The sequence below is a fragment of the Nothobranchius furzeri genome, chromosome 12 (assembly GCF_043380555.1).
Source record: "Nothobranchius furzeri strain GRZ-AD chromosome 12, NfurGRZ-RIMD1, whole genome shotgun sequence".
Lineage (NCBI taxonomy): Eukaryota > Metazoa > Chordata > Actinopteri > Cyprinodontiformes > Nothobranchiidae > Nothobranchius > Nothobranchius furzeri.
Window position 1 is genome coordinate 34,683,072 of NC_091752.1, and position 15,701 is coordinate 34,698,772.

At 40.3% G+C, this 15,701-nt stretch overlaps 1 protein-coding gene across 1 annotated transcript in view; it reads right to left on the minus strand.

Moving 5' to 3' along the window:
• Window positions 1-15,701, minus strand: part of sgms1a (sphingomyelin synthase 1a) — a 44,490-nt gene that overhangs the window by 3,743 nt on the left and 25,046 nt on the right. The window contains exons 2-4 of the mRNA XM_015944914.3: window positions 1,889-2,735; window positions 1,679-1,796; window positions 70-223 (exon numbers count right to left, since the gene is read on the minus strand). Of these exons, the coding sequence (XP_015800400.1) occupies window positions 70-223; window positions 1,679-1,796; window positions 1,889-2,499 (883 nt within the window). The 5' untranslated portion in view covers window positions 2,500-2,735. The remainder of the gene's footprint in view (window positions 1-69; window positions 224-1,678; window positions 1,797-1,888; window positions 2,736-15,701) is intronic.

A 15,701-nucleotide genomic window follows, 5' to 3' on the forward strand; every position in this document is an offset into this window, starting at 1 on the left:
TTGCTAAAACTGAACACTAACTTCCTGTATATTGTAAACTCACTCCTTTGTATGAACAAGGCGACTTACACTCTTTTATGAAGAGAAAGGTGAGCGTTAGCATGACAGTGTGACCGCTGTAAAGGTAGTCTCCACACATGGAGTGGGACCCTGTGATGGATAACCCTCCACCTGCGATCATTTTCATTATTCTCCTCATCTGTGCCTCCCAGTCCCCAAGAAGCTGAAACAAACACAAAGACGCAACAGAGACCAATTAAAGCACAGAAGACCAGATATTCAGAAACGGAACCACAAAAAAACAACTCCCTTTGTTATGTGTTCACTAAAACCTCTCATGCATTTAAGGGGATCTACCAACACTAAAAAAATTATGCAATATATGTAAACTCCAAGCTAATCCACCTTAAAAGCTTCAAAAACAAAGTTAAGAGGTTTTGATTAAACATTTTTACTTTGTATTAAAAATACAAGCATTGCTACAGAAAACCTGTCAAATGATGATGAGCTTCACTACTACTTATTTGGGTATAACTGGCTTTCTTCTTTCACCACTTTACAAAAGTCAGTTGTGCAACATCTACGTAGATTAGCAGAAGAAAACCTGTGGCAGATGTGGCAATAATGTGGTTTATAAACATAAACCAAGAGCTCAAAATTTGTTTAAAACCGTAACCTTATTCTTCACATTTTCCCCAAACCAATCACCGTATTAGTTGACTGAACTTTAATAGGGAGCCTAAGTCACGCCCACCTAAATCCACACCACGGGTCCCCAGAAGAACGAAAAAAATAAATAAATGCAAGTCAATGGGGCTAAAAACACTATTTTCTAATTCCGCTTGTTTTGCGCTATGGATTTCACATATGATGTCCGTGAATTTTAAAGCCACATTTTGATACAAAGAATGCGCTTATTTTCTAACAGGGGGAAACGGTATTTGTGTGAAAATAAGTCCAGGACTACAAATGCGCTTCACAAAAGTGACATCATCAAACCAGACAGGGAGAAAACTGAGGGAAAGGCGCTGCAAGTTCAGCAAACTTCCCACAAGAGGAAAGAACCACCATAAATCTGGTCATCTGGTAAGTAGCAGCGACTTTGGGGAGAGGAGATTATGTGGTGACGTCACATATGTGACGTTTAGTGGGATTTTTTATCCTTGATTATTTATGCTTTGTTTTTATGTATTTTACCTGATTTTCATGCTTTCATTGTGTTTTGTTGATTTGTTCAAGCATTTGGCTCTTTTATTTACAGCACTTTAGTTAGCTGCCATGCTATTTTGAAATGGTGCTTTATAAATAAATTGGTATGGTATGGTATGGTACGGTATGGTGCCGATTTATAGTTTGTTGTCATGCTAATTACGAACTTCTACAAGCTAATAAATCTCAAAGTACGTGACTGGTGCGGTTGAAACACCCATCATTAGTTTTCATTTAAATTGCAGTACAACATATGTGTGATCCAGGGCGCAAAGCAAAGCAGATTAGAAAATAGCGTTTTTAGACCCACTGACTTGCATTCATTTTTTCGTTCTTCCGGGGACCCGTGATGCGGAAGTGACTTAGGCTCTTTATTACTTAGCTGATATGGTCACTAACCAAGTGCATATTTAATGAGTGAGTACTATTAATTCTGTTGCTTAACACTGCTATTATGTATATAGCATACCTTTGGGGAGCATTTAAAGTGCATCCCAGGAACAGGAAGTGTTGTGATGTACATTGTAATACATCGATACAGATAGAGCGTTCCCACAATGAAAAAGAACCTCCTGCCTATGATTGACCTGAGGAGGAAAAAAAAGGCAAAGATCCTGAAAATCGACCTTTTGACTGAATCCCTTTTGACTGATAAAAGACCACATCTAAAGGTCCGTACCTGTGCTTGAGCAGAGTCCACTGTATGAGCCAGAGTCCAACCAGCAACAGGCCATTAACTTCACAGATGGAGAAGGCCCACTCCACCCTGTCAAAAAGGTCGAAGAACTTATCAGGCAGTGGTGGAGTGTGCTCTTTTGGAGGAACTCTTTCATGGACAACTGAAATGACAACAGAGGTGGTGACAAAGCAGATAACGGCATAGATGAATGCTATGCCTGTCTTCCTCCACTCTGTAGGGAATGAGGAGCGTGTAGTTTCCACTGTAGGGATGGGAATTTGGACCATATCCTTCCCAAAGTCCTTCCTATCCAGCGTGCCATTCCTCTGGGGTTTTACAGTTCCATTGGGTATCCCTACAACATGCCCATTGGCGTGGCCATTTTTGTGAGCTTCGATATGCGTCTCTATCCGGAGTGTTTCCACTCGCTGCAACAGCTGCTGTCCACCGTCGGAAGACACCCACAGGGAATGGTCCCGAAAATCTGCCTCTGTGAGCCTGAGAAGAGCAGGGCCATCGGTCTGACGCAGCGCATCACTATACTCCGCCATCCCCTCTTTGATCAGCCAGTCAGAAACCTCCTCAGCTGACCATCTCTCCACATTCTTCATCTTGGCCAGGGAGCAATGTGGAGGGTTTGGAGAGGCCTCTAAGAAGAGGGCAAGATTCACGCAATGACTGGCCGTCTACTGGGCAGCAGGAAAATGTCTCCAGTTTTGACACATGGTGTGTCTTTCATTCAGAGGGAGTCCAAGCTCCTCTGGATATTTAAAAAGGGAAAGCAGCAAGGTCTCTCAGGATCAGAGCAACTTTATAGAGTCGATCAACCAGCCCGGGGTTCTTAACTCTGAAAGGAAAAGAAATGTGTGGTGAGTTAGAATGAATGCAGTAAAGAGCATCATACCTTCTAGGGTTGTAAGGAAATATCTCATATTTCATGTTATGATACTGAATAGATATTTATAAGTTGTGTACCAATTTTTTTAACGGATTTGCATTAAAACATTTACTCTTTCTTTTGTGTGGTGCAATTCAAACACCTCTTCGAATTCAGTCTTAAAAATCGCAAATATGCTCTGGGCTTTAGTATCACAATATGTTGTGGCGTCTCCCTGATATCGTGGTATAAATCAATCATCAGATCCTTACCAAAACACACCTTTCTTATTCTAAATATTTTTAAAATACCAACTAAATAAATCATATGTCAAGTTGACCATCAGTTTAATGAGTTATATACCTAGAACAAAAATATCAAGAGGTATGTCCTGACTATCAATATTAACTGTGCCATACTTTAAATCACACCGACTCAGCAGTAGACCAAAAACATTAAGTTGAAACTATTTGCCTTCACTTGTTGCTTACTTTTACTTGCTTGTTAAACTTTGTAAGTTATTATGACACAAAAGCCCTCCAGACTTCTAACAGTCTTTCGTAGTGTTTTTTTTACTACCTTTTAGTCTATTGCACATAAATGATCATTTTATGAGAAAAGTGTCTTTGAAGAATTAATGAGCTCTTTGACAGCTGCTCTCATGGTCTGCCTGTATCTGTTTTTGTTCTACATGTCTGTGTGTTTAACCTTGGTCAGTCTTTGCTGCAGGGACACATTTCTATGCCTCAGGACACTGGGGCAATGACAATGACGCTGATTCTGACTCTACACCAAAAAGAGACCACTTAACTAAGGAATGAACTTGTGCTGGTTTTTCTAAGAAGTCATTTAAATGACATCGAGGCATTTAATTTCTGCCAGCCTGTCACAAAGACATAGTTTGTTCCTGTTTATCCAGAAGACTTGATGAAAACGACCAAAAATTCCAGTTTGAGATATACAAAATGCAACAAATTTACAAGGTTTTGGTTAAACACTTCTGCTGTGTTTCATTTTTATTTTTTATATAAATGAGTCATCTAGACAAACATGGGAGCGGCAGGAAACCCCACAGCAGATGACAAATATCTGAAAAGGGCGTTTGTAAGAAATGTGAAACAATTAAAGATCTGGCAAAGGACCTGAGAGATTAATCCCCTTTAGTTTTTATGTTAATCTTTTAACTTTTGGTTGGTTAAGAAAAAAAACGTTTTTAATCAATTTAGTATTTTCAGCTTAGAATTATGACACAATCCATAATCATGTCCAAAATAAAGTCACTTTGGAGTAGCACAGTGTTATCTAGACTTCAGGCAAAAGCCAGGAGATGAACTCGCACATCTGTAACACATCACTCGTTTGTTTACAGACTGCGATGACAGTGTGAGACACAAGGCAGCCCAGCTTGTGTGTGTGTGGGGTGGGCGGAGGGAAGTTCAGCTGGAGACGAGCTCTGATCTATACGGACAAGAGGAAACCGGGTGGATAAGAGGGAAAATGGACTAAGAGGAGGAACTCATAAATCAGAGTGAAGGTCAGAGCTTAGTACCAACTCAGCCACACCCCTGTCAAGAGGGCAGTCAGCCAACAGTCATGCCTCTGTAAAGCCAGCTCAGACCAGGGCAAAAGCAGCTAAATACCCTGGCTGACAGCACGGTTGGCAGGGAAACAAACCACACATGGATACCTCATCTCACCTCATCTCTGTTCAGAGGCTTTTTTATTCAGATCACAGAAACGGGGCCAAATAGAAAGCCTATGTGTGCAACTTCAGAAACACCGTACAGTGGGTTTTTCCCCACTAAGGTTCAGGGGGGGACAATTTTCTGATCACTTTCATGTAATTTAGAAACCCTAAAGCAATGCACAAAGAATGAAAGTAGACTTCTGATTGCATCACCTACAACCCAGGTGTGAACCTGAACACTGTTGGAGGGAGCAAAGGCGAATGATTTTTAGTGGTGATAAACAGAAGAGCAGTGACAAATAGCGCTTACATCATACTGTTAACAAATCAGATTAGCTGTCACTGACTCAGCTGTGCTATCGACCTTTACTCTATGAAACAGGTCTAAGCAGCTCATGAAATAATCTCACTTGACTGAAAGGCACCATGAAAAATATCCCAACTCTCATGGAGAGTATGCAAATGTATCCTATGGGTGTATTACCAAATCTTAGACAATATACATATCCATTTTATTTACATATTTATAGAAAATAACAAAATGAGACAAATTTTTTAACTAAAGCAGAGACCTAGATGCAAAGAAAACAAATAACACAAAGTACATAGGTATTCATTTATAATTCAATGGCAACAACATGATCTGGCAAGATGTGAAAAATATCCCGGTAAATCCTAATTTTTCCAGATTAACGCTTAAAGGGACTTTACGGAGTTTTGAATTTTTATGCTCGCAATTGCCCCCTCAGGCCAAAAGCGTAACGGCAGCTTCAATAGTAGGCTCGTGCACAAGGTGTGCATGCTGTACGTGCACACTCCTTAACGAAAAATAACAGCTGTCCTCCGTGCGTGTCCCGGAGGACAGAGGACAGGAGAACGCGTAGCTAATTAATTAAATAATTTAAATAATTTGGTTCTGTACCTTTCTCTTCAGCACAGCCAACAAAGGTTTATGATTTGTCAGTCTCCCTGCATGCTCAGATCATTCCTTTCCCTTGCTTGAAAAATTGTTCCAAAATGAAAGTTGAACCCACATCTTTTTTTATCTGTGAATTCAAGGCCGTTCGGAAAGTCTCAAATAAAAATTTGGACATTTTACTGTAAAAAAATGTACCATTAATGTAAAAAAGAAACTCTAAATAAGCTATTTTCACATCCAGGATCGAACCCAGGACTTCTGCACGGGAGTCCAACGTCTTACTAGGTGAGCTAAAGTGCCAGTGACGTCCTTGTATCTGTAACATTTATATCCGTGATGACAGCTGAAACAACATTCAAAGAACGATTAGGAGCGAAAATGGCTCTTTTGTTGCTAATTTGCAGGAAATATCTAGAAGAAAGTTCTACAGAAAGTAGCTAAGGGTCCTCAGAAATGTAGCTAGCTTTGTCACTTGGCGTTAGGAACAGCGACAAAGTGGCACTACCTCGCTCTCTGCTGCTAAAGCTACAGATAGCAAAATGCTACGGGCGATGCCTGAGTGTGAACGCGCATGAAGCAGCCTGCTCGACCCGAGCAACTCTCTTTTTCAGTGATTTTACAGAAAAACGGGCAATCACAGTAAAAATGCCAGGGCTCATTCTACAGGACCAGGGCATTGCAGGAGAACGTATGAAGAAGATATTTATTATTTCTATACATGTTTTGGCTGTCAAACTTCCATAATGCCCCTTTAATGTTCCAAAGGCGAGCTCAGACATCATCTTCTCTTACAATCAGAACAGTCAATAATAAAAATGTTGGCATTCTTTTTTTTAAAGAAAAACAAAATACAAAAAAACCAAACAAAACCACTGAAATTATTTAAACTGACTAAATTAAGAATCTATTAAAAACAGCTAACGAAAACTAGACAAAATGTCTGAGCAAGGCCTAATTTTGGGTCATTAGATTGAGAAGCCTTTGGACACCACGCAGAACATTTTACTCCTGAATGGCTTGATTGTCTTGAGACTTAGTTGCACCCTGAATAGAACCAAAGACACGCTGTGCCAGATGCAGCAAAGAAGCCCCAGAACAGACTGGTGCCATTTCCATGTTTCAGCATTGGCACTAAAAGCTTCACTTTTACTTCTCCAAAGAAGAAACAATCTTTTCTATAGCGCCTCTCAAGACAAAAATCACAAGGCACTTCACAAAAACAAAATGTTTTGAATATAAAAAATAATTCAGAAAAAGATTAAAAATATGTTTAAAATAAGCAAAAAAAAAGACTATTGCGATTAAAAAATGTAAAGAAAGAAAGAGTGAATAGGAAAGAGGGAAATCGGTGGATCCTGAGGAAGGTGGAATAGGTAGAGAGAGCAGAACAAGAAGAGGGTGGTGAAGGTCATACAAAAGCCAGCTTGAACAAGTGAGTTTTCAGCTGCTTTTTAAAGAAGTCCACTGAGTCCACTGATCTCAGGCTCAGGGGGAGAGAGTTCCAGAGTCTGGGGGCCACAGCAGCAGATGATCTGTCACCTTTCGTCTTTAGCCTGGTGCGCTGCACAACCAGTGGGCTTTGGTTACTGGATCTCAGGGACCTGCTGGGGTGTAGGGACTAAGAAGATCACCAATGTATGATGGTGCTTGCCCATGTAAGGCCCTAAAGACCAAACCCAGGATCTTGAAATGAACCCTGAAGTTGACTGGCAGCCAGTGAAGCTGAAGGAGAAGCGGGGTGATGTGGGTGTGTTTGGAGGACTTGGTCAGAAGCCGAGCACAGGCATTCTGAACCACCTGTAGACAGTTCAGGGAGGTTTTGCTCAGACACGTGAAAAAAGAGTTACAGTAGTCTAAGCGTGAGGAGATGAAGGTGTGGATAACTGTCTCAAGTTCAAAGAGAGACAGAATGGGACTCAGCTTAGCAATGTTCCTGAGATGGAAGAAAGAAGAGCGAACAAGAGAACTGACTTGAGAATCCAGGGTGAGAGCTGGGTCAAAGGTCACACCAAGATTCCTGATGGAGGTTTTTGTGTGAGAAGTAAGCTGACCAAGACAGTCTCTGACTTTGGGGACCAGCTTGTCTGGGGCACAGATGAGGATCTGAAGTCTCATCTTCATTCAGCTGTAGAAAGCTCCCAGCCATCCAGGTTTTAATAGTCTAAGCAGGAGCGCAAAAGCTGCAGCTTAGACATCTCATGGGGCTTAAAGGAGATGTACAGTTGGATGTCATCTGCATTAAGATGGTAGGAGATTCCTTTGAAGGAGCTCAGGATGTGCTGAAGAGGAAGCAGATAGAGAAGTAAAGGCAGAGGCCTCAGCACAGAACCTTGTGGGACACCATTGGTAAGAGAGGTGGTAGAGGACCAAAACTTTGAGACGGCCACAGAGAAGGAGCACTCAGAAAGATAAGAGGAGAACCACTTCAGAGCAGATCCTGATAGGCCTACCCAGTCGCTCAGCCTCTCCAGTAGCAGGTGATGGTCAACAGTGTCAAAGGCTGCAGTCAGGTCCAGCAGGACCAGAACAGAACAGTCCCTTGCATCAATGTGAGTCAGAAGGTCATTAGAGACCCTAAGAAGAGCTGTTTCAGTAGAATGAGCTCTATGAAAACCTGAATGGAAGCAATCATAGATGTTATGTTCATCAAGAGCAGCTGTGAGTTGTTTAGCCACAACCTTTTCCAAGATCTTGGAGATGAACGGAAGTTTAGAGATGGGTCTGAAGCTGCTATGGAGAGAGGGGTCGAGACTCGGTTTTTTAAGAAGCGGGTGGATTACAGCGTTATTAAAGTAAGCAGGAACCTGACCAGAGACCAGAGAAGAATTAATTATAGAGAGTATGCTGGGACCAATGGACTGAAAAGCAGATTTAAACAAAGAAAGAGGAGCAAAGCTATCTAGGATGATGTGCCTGGTTGGAGTCGGGAGAGGCAGCGATAAGGCTGAAGGAGAGATGCTAGATCTGACCTTACTGACTTTGTCCACAAAGAAACACAGAAAGTTCTCACAGTCTGCAACAGAGTGGATGGAGGCTGTAGGAGAGGCAGGAGAAACAATGCTGCTGATGGTGTTAAACAGCACCTTGGGGTTCCCTTTGCTCTGGGACACCAGGCTGGAAAAAAAGGCAACTCTCGCATCTCTGACTGCAGAGTTAAAGGATGTCAGAAGATCCTTTAGATGCAGCAGATGGAGGTGGAGACGGGTTTTCTTCCACAAGCACTCAGTTTTTCTGCATTGGCGCTTCAGGCTGCGAATGCTGTCATTAAACCAGGGAGTAGGGTTCACTGCAGGAACTGATCTGGTTCCGACAGTGTCCCCTGGTGTATGGGGGGCCAGAAACATGCTGGGTAAAGCTGAAGGAGTCCATAAGGCTGGAGAAATTCATGGCAAAGTGGTCTGAGGGATCATTCTGGACAGCTTCACAGTGGAGGATAGAAAGTCACTAAACTCCTGAAGGAAAGAACTGTTTTGACCAGGTGGACGATAAACCACAGCACAGTAGAACGGGTCCTTACGCCCGACTTAAATCAGCTGCAGTTCAAAGAAAGCAAAGCGACCAGAGGTTGTAGAGCTACATGGAAGATGGTCTCTGAAAACAACAGCCAGGCCTCCACCATGACCAGAACCCCGGGCTGGCTAAGGAATGAATAACCACTCAGTCAGACCAGAATAATCAGATGTTTGCTGCCAAACTTCAGTCAGAAACAGAAAATCCAGGTTTTTACAGATAATTAGATCATTAAGCAGGAAATACTTATTGTTAACAGAGCGGGTGTTTAATAAATGCAAATGATTGGTCACAAAGCTCCAGTTTTGTTGAGAAAAAATTTTCTCAGAAGCATTGTGGCTTGTTCACGTACATTTGGACACATTCAAATCAGTTTTTTATGTTTATCTGTCAGTAGCGGGGTTCACTTGGGTCTTCTCTCATGAAACCCACTTTAGGTCAAAATGTGGTAAATAGGTCATCAGAAAATGACCTTGGAGTTCTATTTTTGATGGTTTTCTTTTCCTTTGTCTTAGCATCATAAATATTTGTTGATCAGTCCTGAGAAACACGTGCGTGAAAATGAAAATGCCTGTGATGTGTGTAGTTCTCAGTGTTTCCCTTACATAGGCGTAGCAGTGGTGGCCCGCCACGGCTGAAATCCCACCGCCACGCTACAAGATCCCAAGTTTTATTGATTTTTGTGCGCCGTTTCCCGAAGAAGCAGCGGGAACTACTGTGTTGTTGCTTGTGATCACAGCCGGCAGGCAGCAAGGAGGAGGAGGCAGGGCAGGGTGGTTACAGCTAGGGATGAGCGTATGGATAAAGCATTTTTGACGAATACGAGCATGAAACGAGTGTAAAACTCGTAAATATCTGTAATTGTGCTGAAGAAAAATCCTCACTGGGTAACTGACTGTCTTCACGCTCTGTGAATGGCCAGTCACACAGAGCGCCTGCCCCTCCCTACACAAAACTCTGCAGCCGGGAGCTCAGTCAACTCGGCCCAGGCATCCACGCGCACACACAGACAGTAACGGATCTCTCTGTGCTTGCTTCACTGTCTCTCACGTTTCTTCAGTACTCCCTACGTTTTCTTCAGCTCGCCTCATTTTCAGTTCAATAATTAAAGTTACTTTTTTCGTAACGTACGTGGTGCATTTGACAAGAGAGATGAAAATGGCTCATGCATGTATCAGTCACTGCCTCCGCTCCGGTCGGTTTTTTTTTTAAATTATTTTAACTCCCTCTCCCCCTCTATCTCTCTCTCACACACACCTTAATCAACATTGTTTTGTTTAACTGTGTGTGTGTGGGAAAATGCCAACAATGTTCGAAAAAAACAGTTTAATCAAATTAAAATAAAATAAAAAGTTGTGTCTGGTTCTAGTATTTCATATTTTTTAGTTCCTACAGCACGAGCTCAGATGCCTCAATTCATGCACTTAAATATTAATGTTCTGATTTTACTGAAAAACTTGATCTGTAATACTTTTACTATTGTGATCAAAAATATTTAATCTCAATTCTGATGCTGCTCTGTAAATAGTTTTCAAATAAACAATAGTTTATAAACAAACAACTTCTGATCAATCCATACCAATTTCAGATTTAAAATAATGTATTGATGTAAACCACACCCACTAATTTCCAGATAATAAATAAGAGGTACATTCATCTGTGTATCTCCTTTGATCTGCATTAGTGATATTTTCAGCACCAGAACAATGAAGCAAAGAAACAGATTCCTGAGTTTATGTCAGTAATTTTATTTATTAGGTGCATTTGACCTGTTCTATTTTTCTCTGAAATGAGATCAAATCAGTGCTTCTATGGGTTGTCTCCTCTCTGCACTAGAAAAATGTACTTTATTATAATGTTTACTGTAATGCATCTTGATGTTCTTAACAAATAAATTAAATCAAAGATATTGGTCAATAATGCCAAATATGTAAATTTGTGTTTCAGTCATTTTTATACTGGCTTAAAAATACTTCATTAAGTCTACTAAGCAGGGGTGTAGAACGTTTTTAATAGGGCCAGCCCAGTAATGATCTTGGACCAAAATAAAGGGGGCAGAAAGTCAAATAAAGGGGGGCAAAAGGGGATGTTTTTCCAGACGCCAAGAACAATTAAATGCCAAATCCCCCCTGCAAAATCGGTCACTGAGGGTTTAAAACAAACATTATTCTAGTGCAAATATTGGTGTATTCACCTTTAATACTAGTTATTAAAATGCAGCAGTTGCTGGATTGGTGCAGTTCAAAGTGGAGTGCATCAAATAAGACAAAATTAACATAAAGGTGAGACGTGTCATAATTCGGGTTAGATAAGAAAAATAACTAATCAACGCTGCTCTGCAACTTATTTTGTTCTTAAAATACACAACCTAAATCTGAGCTTGAAGTAGCACAACAGTTGCTGTTGTGTTACAAAAAATGATTTCAACAGCTCAACTCTGCTGACCTAAGAGACAGAAAACTGCTAATCACTTCAATATTACCTGCTGTTTATGTATGATTTAAGGCACTCATCTATTGACTATGTGTCCCCATATCTACCAGCTAAATTCTTTCGTTTCTTACCTCACAAACCTTACAACTTCCTTTAGTAATAAATATTATGTTTACAGGAAAAAATACATCTGACAAGCACATGCCTCAATAGATAATGTTGAGACGTGCAAGTACAAACACAGGGGCCATAAAACCAGCTGGTCTGACATGGTTGTAATTTACTTGTTTAAACTGGAACATGTCGTCTGTGACAAATACAGCATGGCTCTCAAACATTGCCTCAACACTCTGACCCAGTAATAATAAGAGCTATTCACAATATGAGCAGGCAGCAGTGATTAACAATGGAAACTTTGTCAACGGCAAAAAAATGTGATTCTGCTAAAGCAGTGAATAAAATTCATTTACTATTCAAGTAATGTTTTAGAAAAGGAAACTGAAATTGGTTAAAATGTGCAACAGACATTACACATTACAATAATATCTGACATCTAAACAACCTACTATTCGGACGAGGAAAAAAGAAGTGCTAAGCTAAGGTAAAGAAATTACTTTAAAAATAAACTAAAGTTTATTAGGATATTTGCAAGCAAGTGAGAGGTGAGGATTTGCAAAAATAACTAGGGATGGACAATATATCGGCATCAATATCGGTATCGGCAGATGTTAGTGACTTTTTAAAATATCGCTATCGGTCTGATAAATAAAACTGGGCCGATATTAACAACCGATATTTTTTCCATCTTGTCTCCATTTGTTTATCTGTTTCAGAGGGTGAGGGAGTGATATGTATTTGTTTAGTCATGTAAACAGTGAATGAAATCATCTCAGAATCGTAAATGTGTGTGTTGTGTGTACATAATAACGTAAACTCAGCTTTAATAATTTGTATTCTACACAAAATCTGCTGATTTTAGAAGCATTAATGTTAGTGTAGCGGTATCGACAAATATCGGTTATCAGTCATAACAGTGATCTTATTATCAGACATCGGCCCAAATTTTCATATCGGTGCATCACTAATAAGTAACATTAAAAGTGACATGTAGGAAAATCTATTTTAAAGGGGGCATGTTATACAAATCTCACTTTTACTTTTACAGTAAAGTATAGCACACCTATAGTACTAAAGCAAGTACCTTGTGGACAAACAGGGTCCGAAATAAAAATTTTTACTCACCGGCCAAGTTGACTGGTAGATGATGAAAATCTAACGGCCAAGCATTTTTTACCGGACAAAATTCTAAATGATTTAGATCCACCTAAAGCATGTTATTCTATATTATGTTGATTCCAAACAGAGTGACAAAATAATTAAAACATCAAATGATACGAAAAACAACTCTTTTGTCATTTTTACTATTTATTTATTTATTTTTAGAGATGTTTTTATGAACTCTTTCATTGAAATCTAGTCAGACTCCTTGTTTTCTCTGTCCATGAAGTCTGGCCTCCTGCTTCTGACACCGTCTTTGTGCCAAAGCATTACAGCCTCATTTGGGTCATAGTCCTTGATCTCTGGAGAACACAGCTGCACCATGAGAATATCTGAAAGTGTGTCAGGGCTAGGGTTGTCACGGTAACCGGTGTAGCAGTAAACCCCGGTAAAAAAGTTGACAATAATAATAACCGTCTTGTTTTTTTTAAAAACATTATCTCTGTGGATTACCGTGGCTGCGGTGTAGGCGCGGTGACCCTTACCAGCCACCGTATCGTCTGCTGAAGTTGCCGGCGGCACATGCGCACTTTGTTGTTTACAGCCAAAACTTTCTTGAAGCTAAAGCTGAAATAATGGCCAAAGGAGGAGACGGCAGCGCTCGGGACATTTATTATCCCTCAAACAAGACAAAATCGGAAGTACGGGCATGTTTTGGATATTTGAAGAATGCCGAGGGACAGTTGATAGAAGACGGCTATCCTGTTTGCAGCACGTGCAGAAAAAGTGTCTGTGAAATGTAGGGTTGTCACGGTATGAAAATTTAACCTCACGGTTATTGTGACCAACATTATCACGGTTTTCGGTATTATCGCGGTATTTTTTAAACGGTGTTGCATATGTTCAGAAAGCATTGATAGTCCTGTTCTACACAAACTGAAATAGTTCTGAAAAGGTTTAACAGTGTTTATTAAACCTAAAATAACACAAAGCCTTAGCAAAAGTGCAACTTTTCACAAGTAAAGGAACAAATAGCTTATTTTTCTGGAACGTGTTACAGTAGTCAGTGCAGGTTTAAATTATACAAATCCAAACATTCAAAACATAAACAATATGTAAACAAATCAAAGAAACACCACTTGTTTTCTCATATACTTGTTTTCTTCATTATCAAAATGAAAATCTAAAACTCCAGTCCACACTTGACTTGAGCACTGTACAAGTCAACCTTAAAAAAATATGTATTTAAAATAAATAGCCACTTTAAACAAATGACTAAAATAACTACTACACTATGTAATCAAATCCAAATGTTCAAGTATAAATGGCATTGAATAAGTAAACAAATCAATGACAAGGAACTAATTGTATATTTCTCTTCATCTTCAACAAATAAGATGCTTCATCCAGCAGCAGGGTGTCCGTGACACGGTTTAAATGCTGGCAGAAGACGCTGCGGCTGCAGTATATAGTGACTCGTTGCATTCTCCCTCAACCAAAAGTCCTCATGTCATGCATTTCAGCTAAAATGCTAATGTTAACTTACCTTGCACTGGCTGTAGAGACGTGGGTGATGGTCATGCAGATGTGCCATTAGATTCGAAGTGTTGCTGCCTTTTGCAGACACTTGTTTCCTGCACGTTCTGCAAACGGGATAGCCGTCTTCTATTAACTGTCCCTCAGCATTTTTCAGAAATCCAAAATATGCCCATACTTCCGATTTAGTCTTCTTTGAGGGCTGATGGATATCCTGGGCGCTGCCGTCTCCTCCTTCGGCCATTATTTCAGCTTCAAAGTTTTGGTGCCGTTGCAAACTAAAAGTGCGTGTGCGCGCCGCGGGAACTTCAGCTGAAGCGACGGTGGCTGGTAAGGGTCACCGCGCCGAAACCGCGGCCACGGTAAACCCACAGAGATAATTTAGTTTTTTAAAAACTGGACGGTTATTTTTATTGTCAACCTTTTTACCGGGGTTTACCGCTATACCGGTTACCGTGACAACCCTAGTGAAATGAAATGAATGTCTCATGACTCCGCCATCTCCAGTTCGCCACTTTTCACAAAATCTTCTGGTTGCCACTGGTCCTGGTGGTTTTTCTTCCAGTTCGATGAGTTTCCTTTTGGAAGGCTGGCTGACTCCAGTTAAAAACCGCCACATTTCACCGCTAGTTTTAACACGAAGCTAACTGCTAACTTGATAAACTGATTGAATGGGATAGGTGGAAATGACGTTGGATGCGGCGCTCACGTTTCGCGTACGTTTGTGTACGTTGCATGCAGGCGGGAGGAGTATCACAGAAATCCATGGAAGATGACTGATAAACATAACTAATTTGGTGCAAACATTTACTCACCAGGTGGCAGGTAGAGCTCAAAAATTTACTCGCCAAATGGAGCAATTTGCTCGCATTTGGCGAGTGTTAATTTCGGACCCTGTGGACAAACTTGTTCTCAAACTAATTTTGCATTTTTTCACAGCTCATCAAAAACCTGTGTACCTGCTTTCAAGATACCCATCAAGTTTGTGTTGTTACAGTAAAAAAATGAACCTAAAAAAACAAACCACATGGCAGGACTTTTATGATCTGTAGTGTTTGAACACATTGGGGTTTTCCAGTAGTAGTGTTAGAAATCAAGCTCCCTGGTTTTTTCAATACACTTGCAGTGGTCTCTTTCATTCCACTGATTTTATTTAAAAGAGGACATTGCATATTTATAAACAGCAATACGACTGTAAATATGCCAGATTGTAGCCTTAGGCTAATTTCCATCTGCAGTCCTCTGGCAGGTTAATGTCAAAAGAGATAAAACAGACAGCAAAATAACCATTTAGATAAAACAATAAAATAGAACAGTTAAGAGCATATTGTACAAAAATCTAAAATGAAAACAAGTACAAATGTCATATATGATTGCATATTTGAGATTCCAGTAGACACGGTTTCAATTTTCTTTTGAAAGTAACAAAACTTGCTTTCCTTCACTGGAGTAGGAATGCTGTACCAGAATGTTGAGCCCTGGAATGACGTTCGCCTAAATGGGAGCTCACTGTCACTTCTAGCTCGAGTTACTCTGGAAGAGTAGCAATGTGATTTTTGAATAACAAAATCATTCAATGGTGGGGGGGGCTAGACCATGAATAACTTTATAGACCAGGCAAGCAGATTTAAAA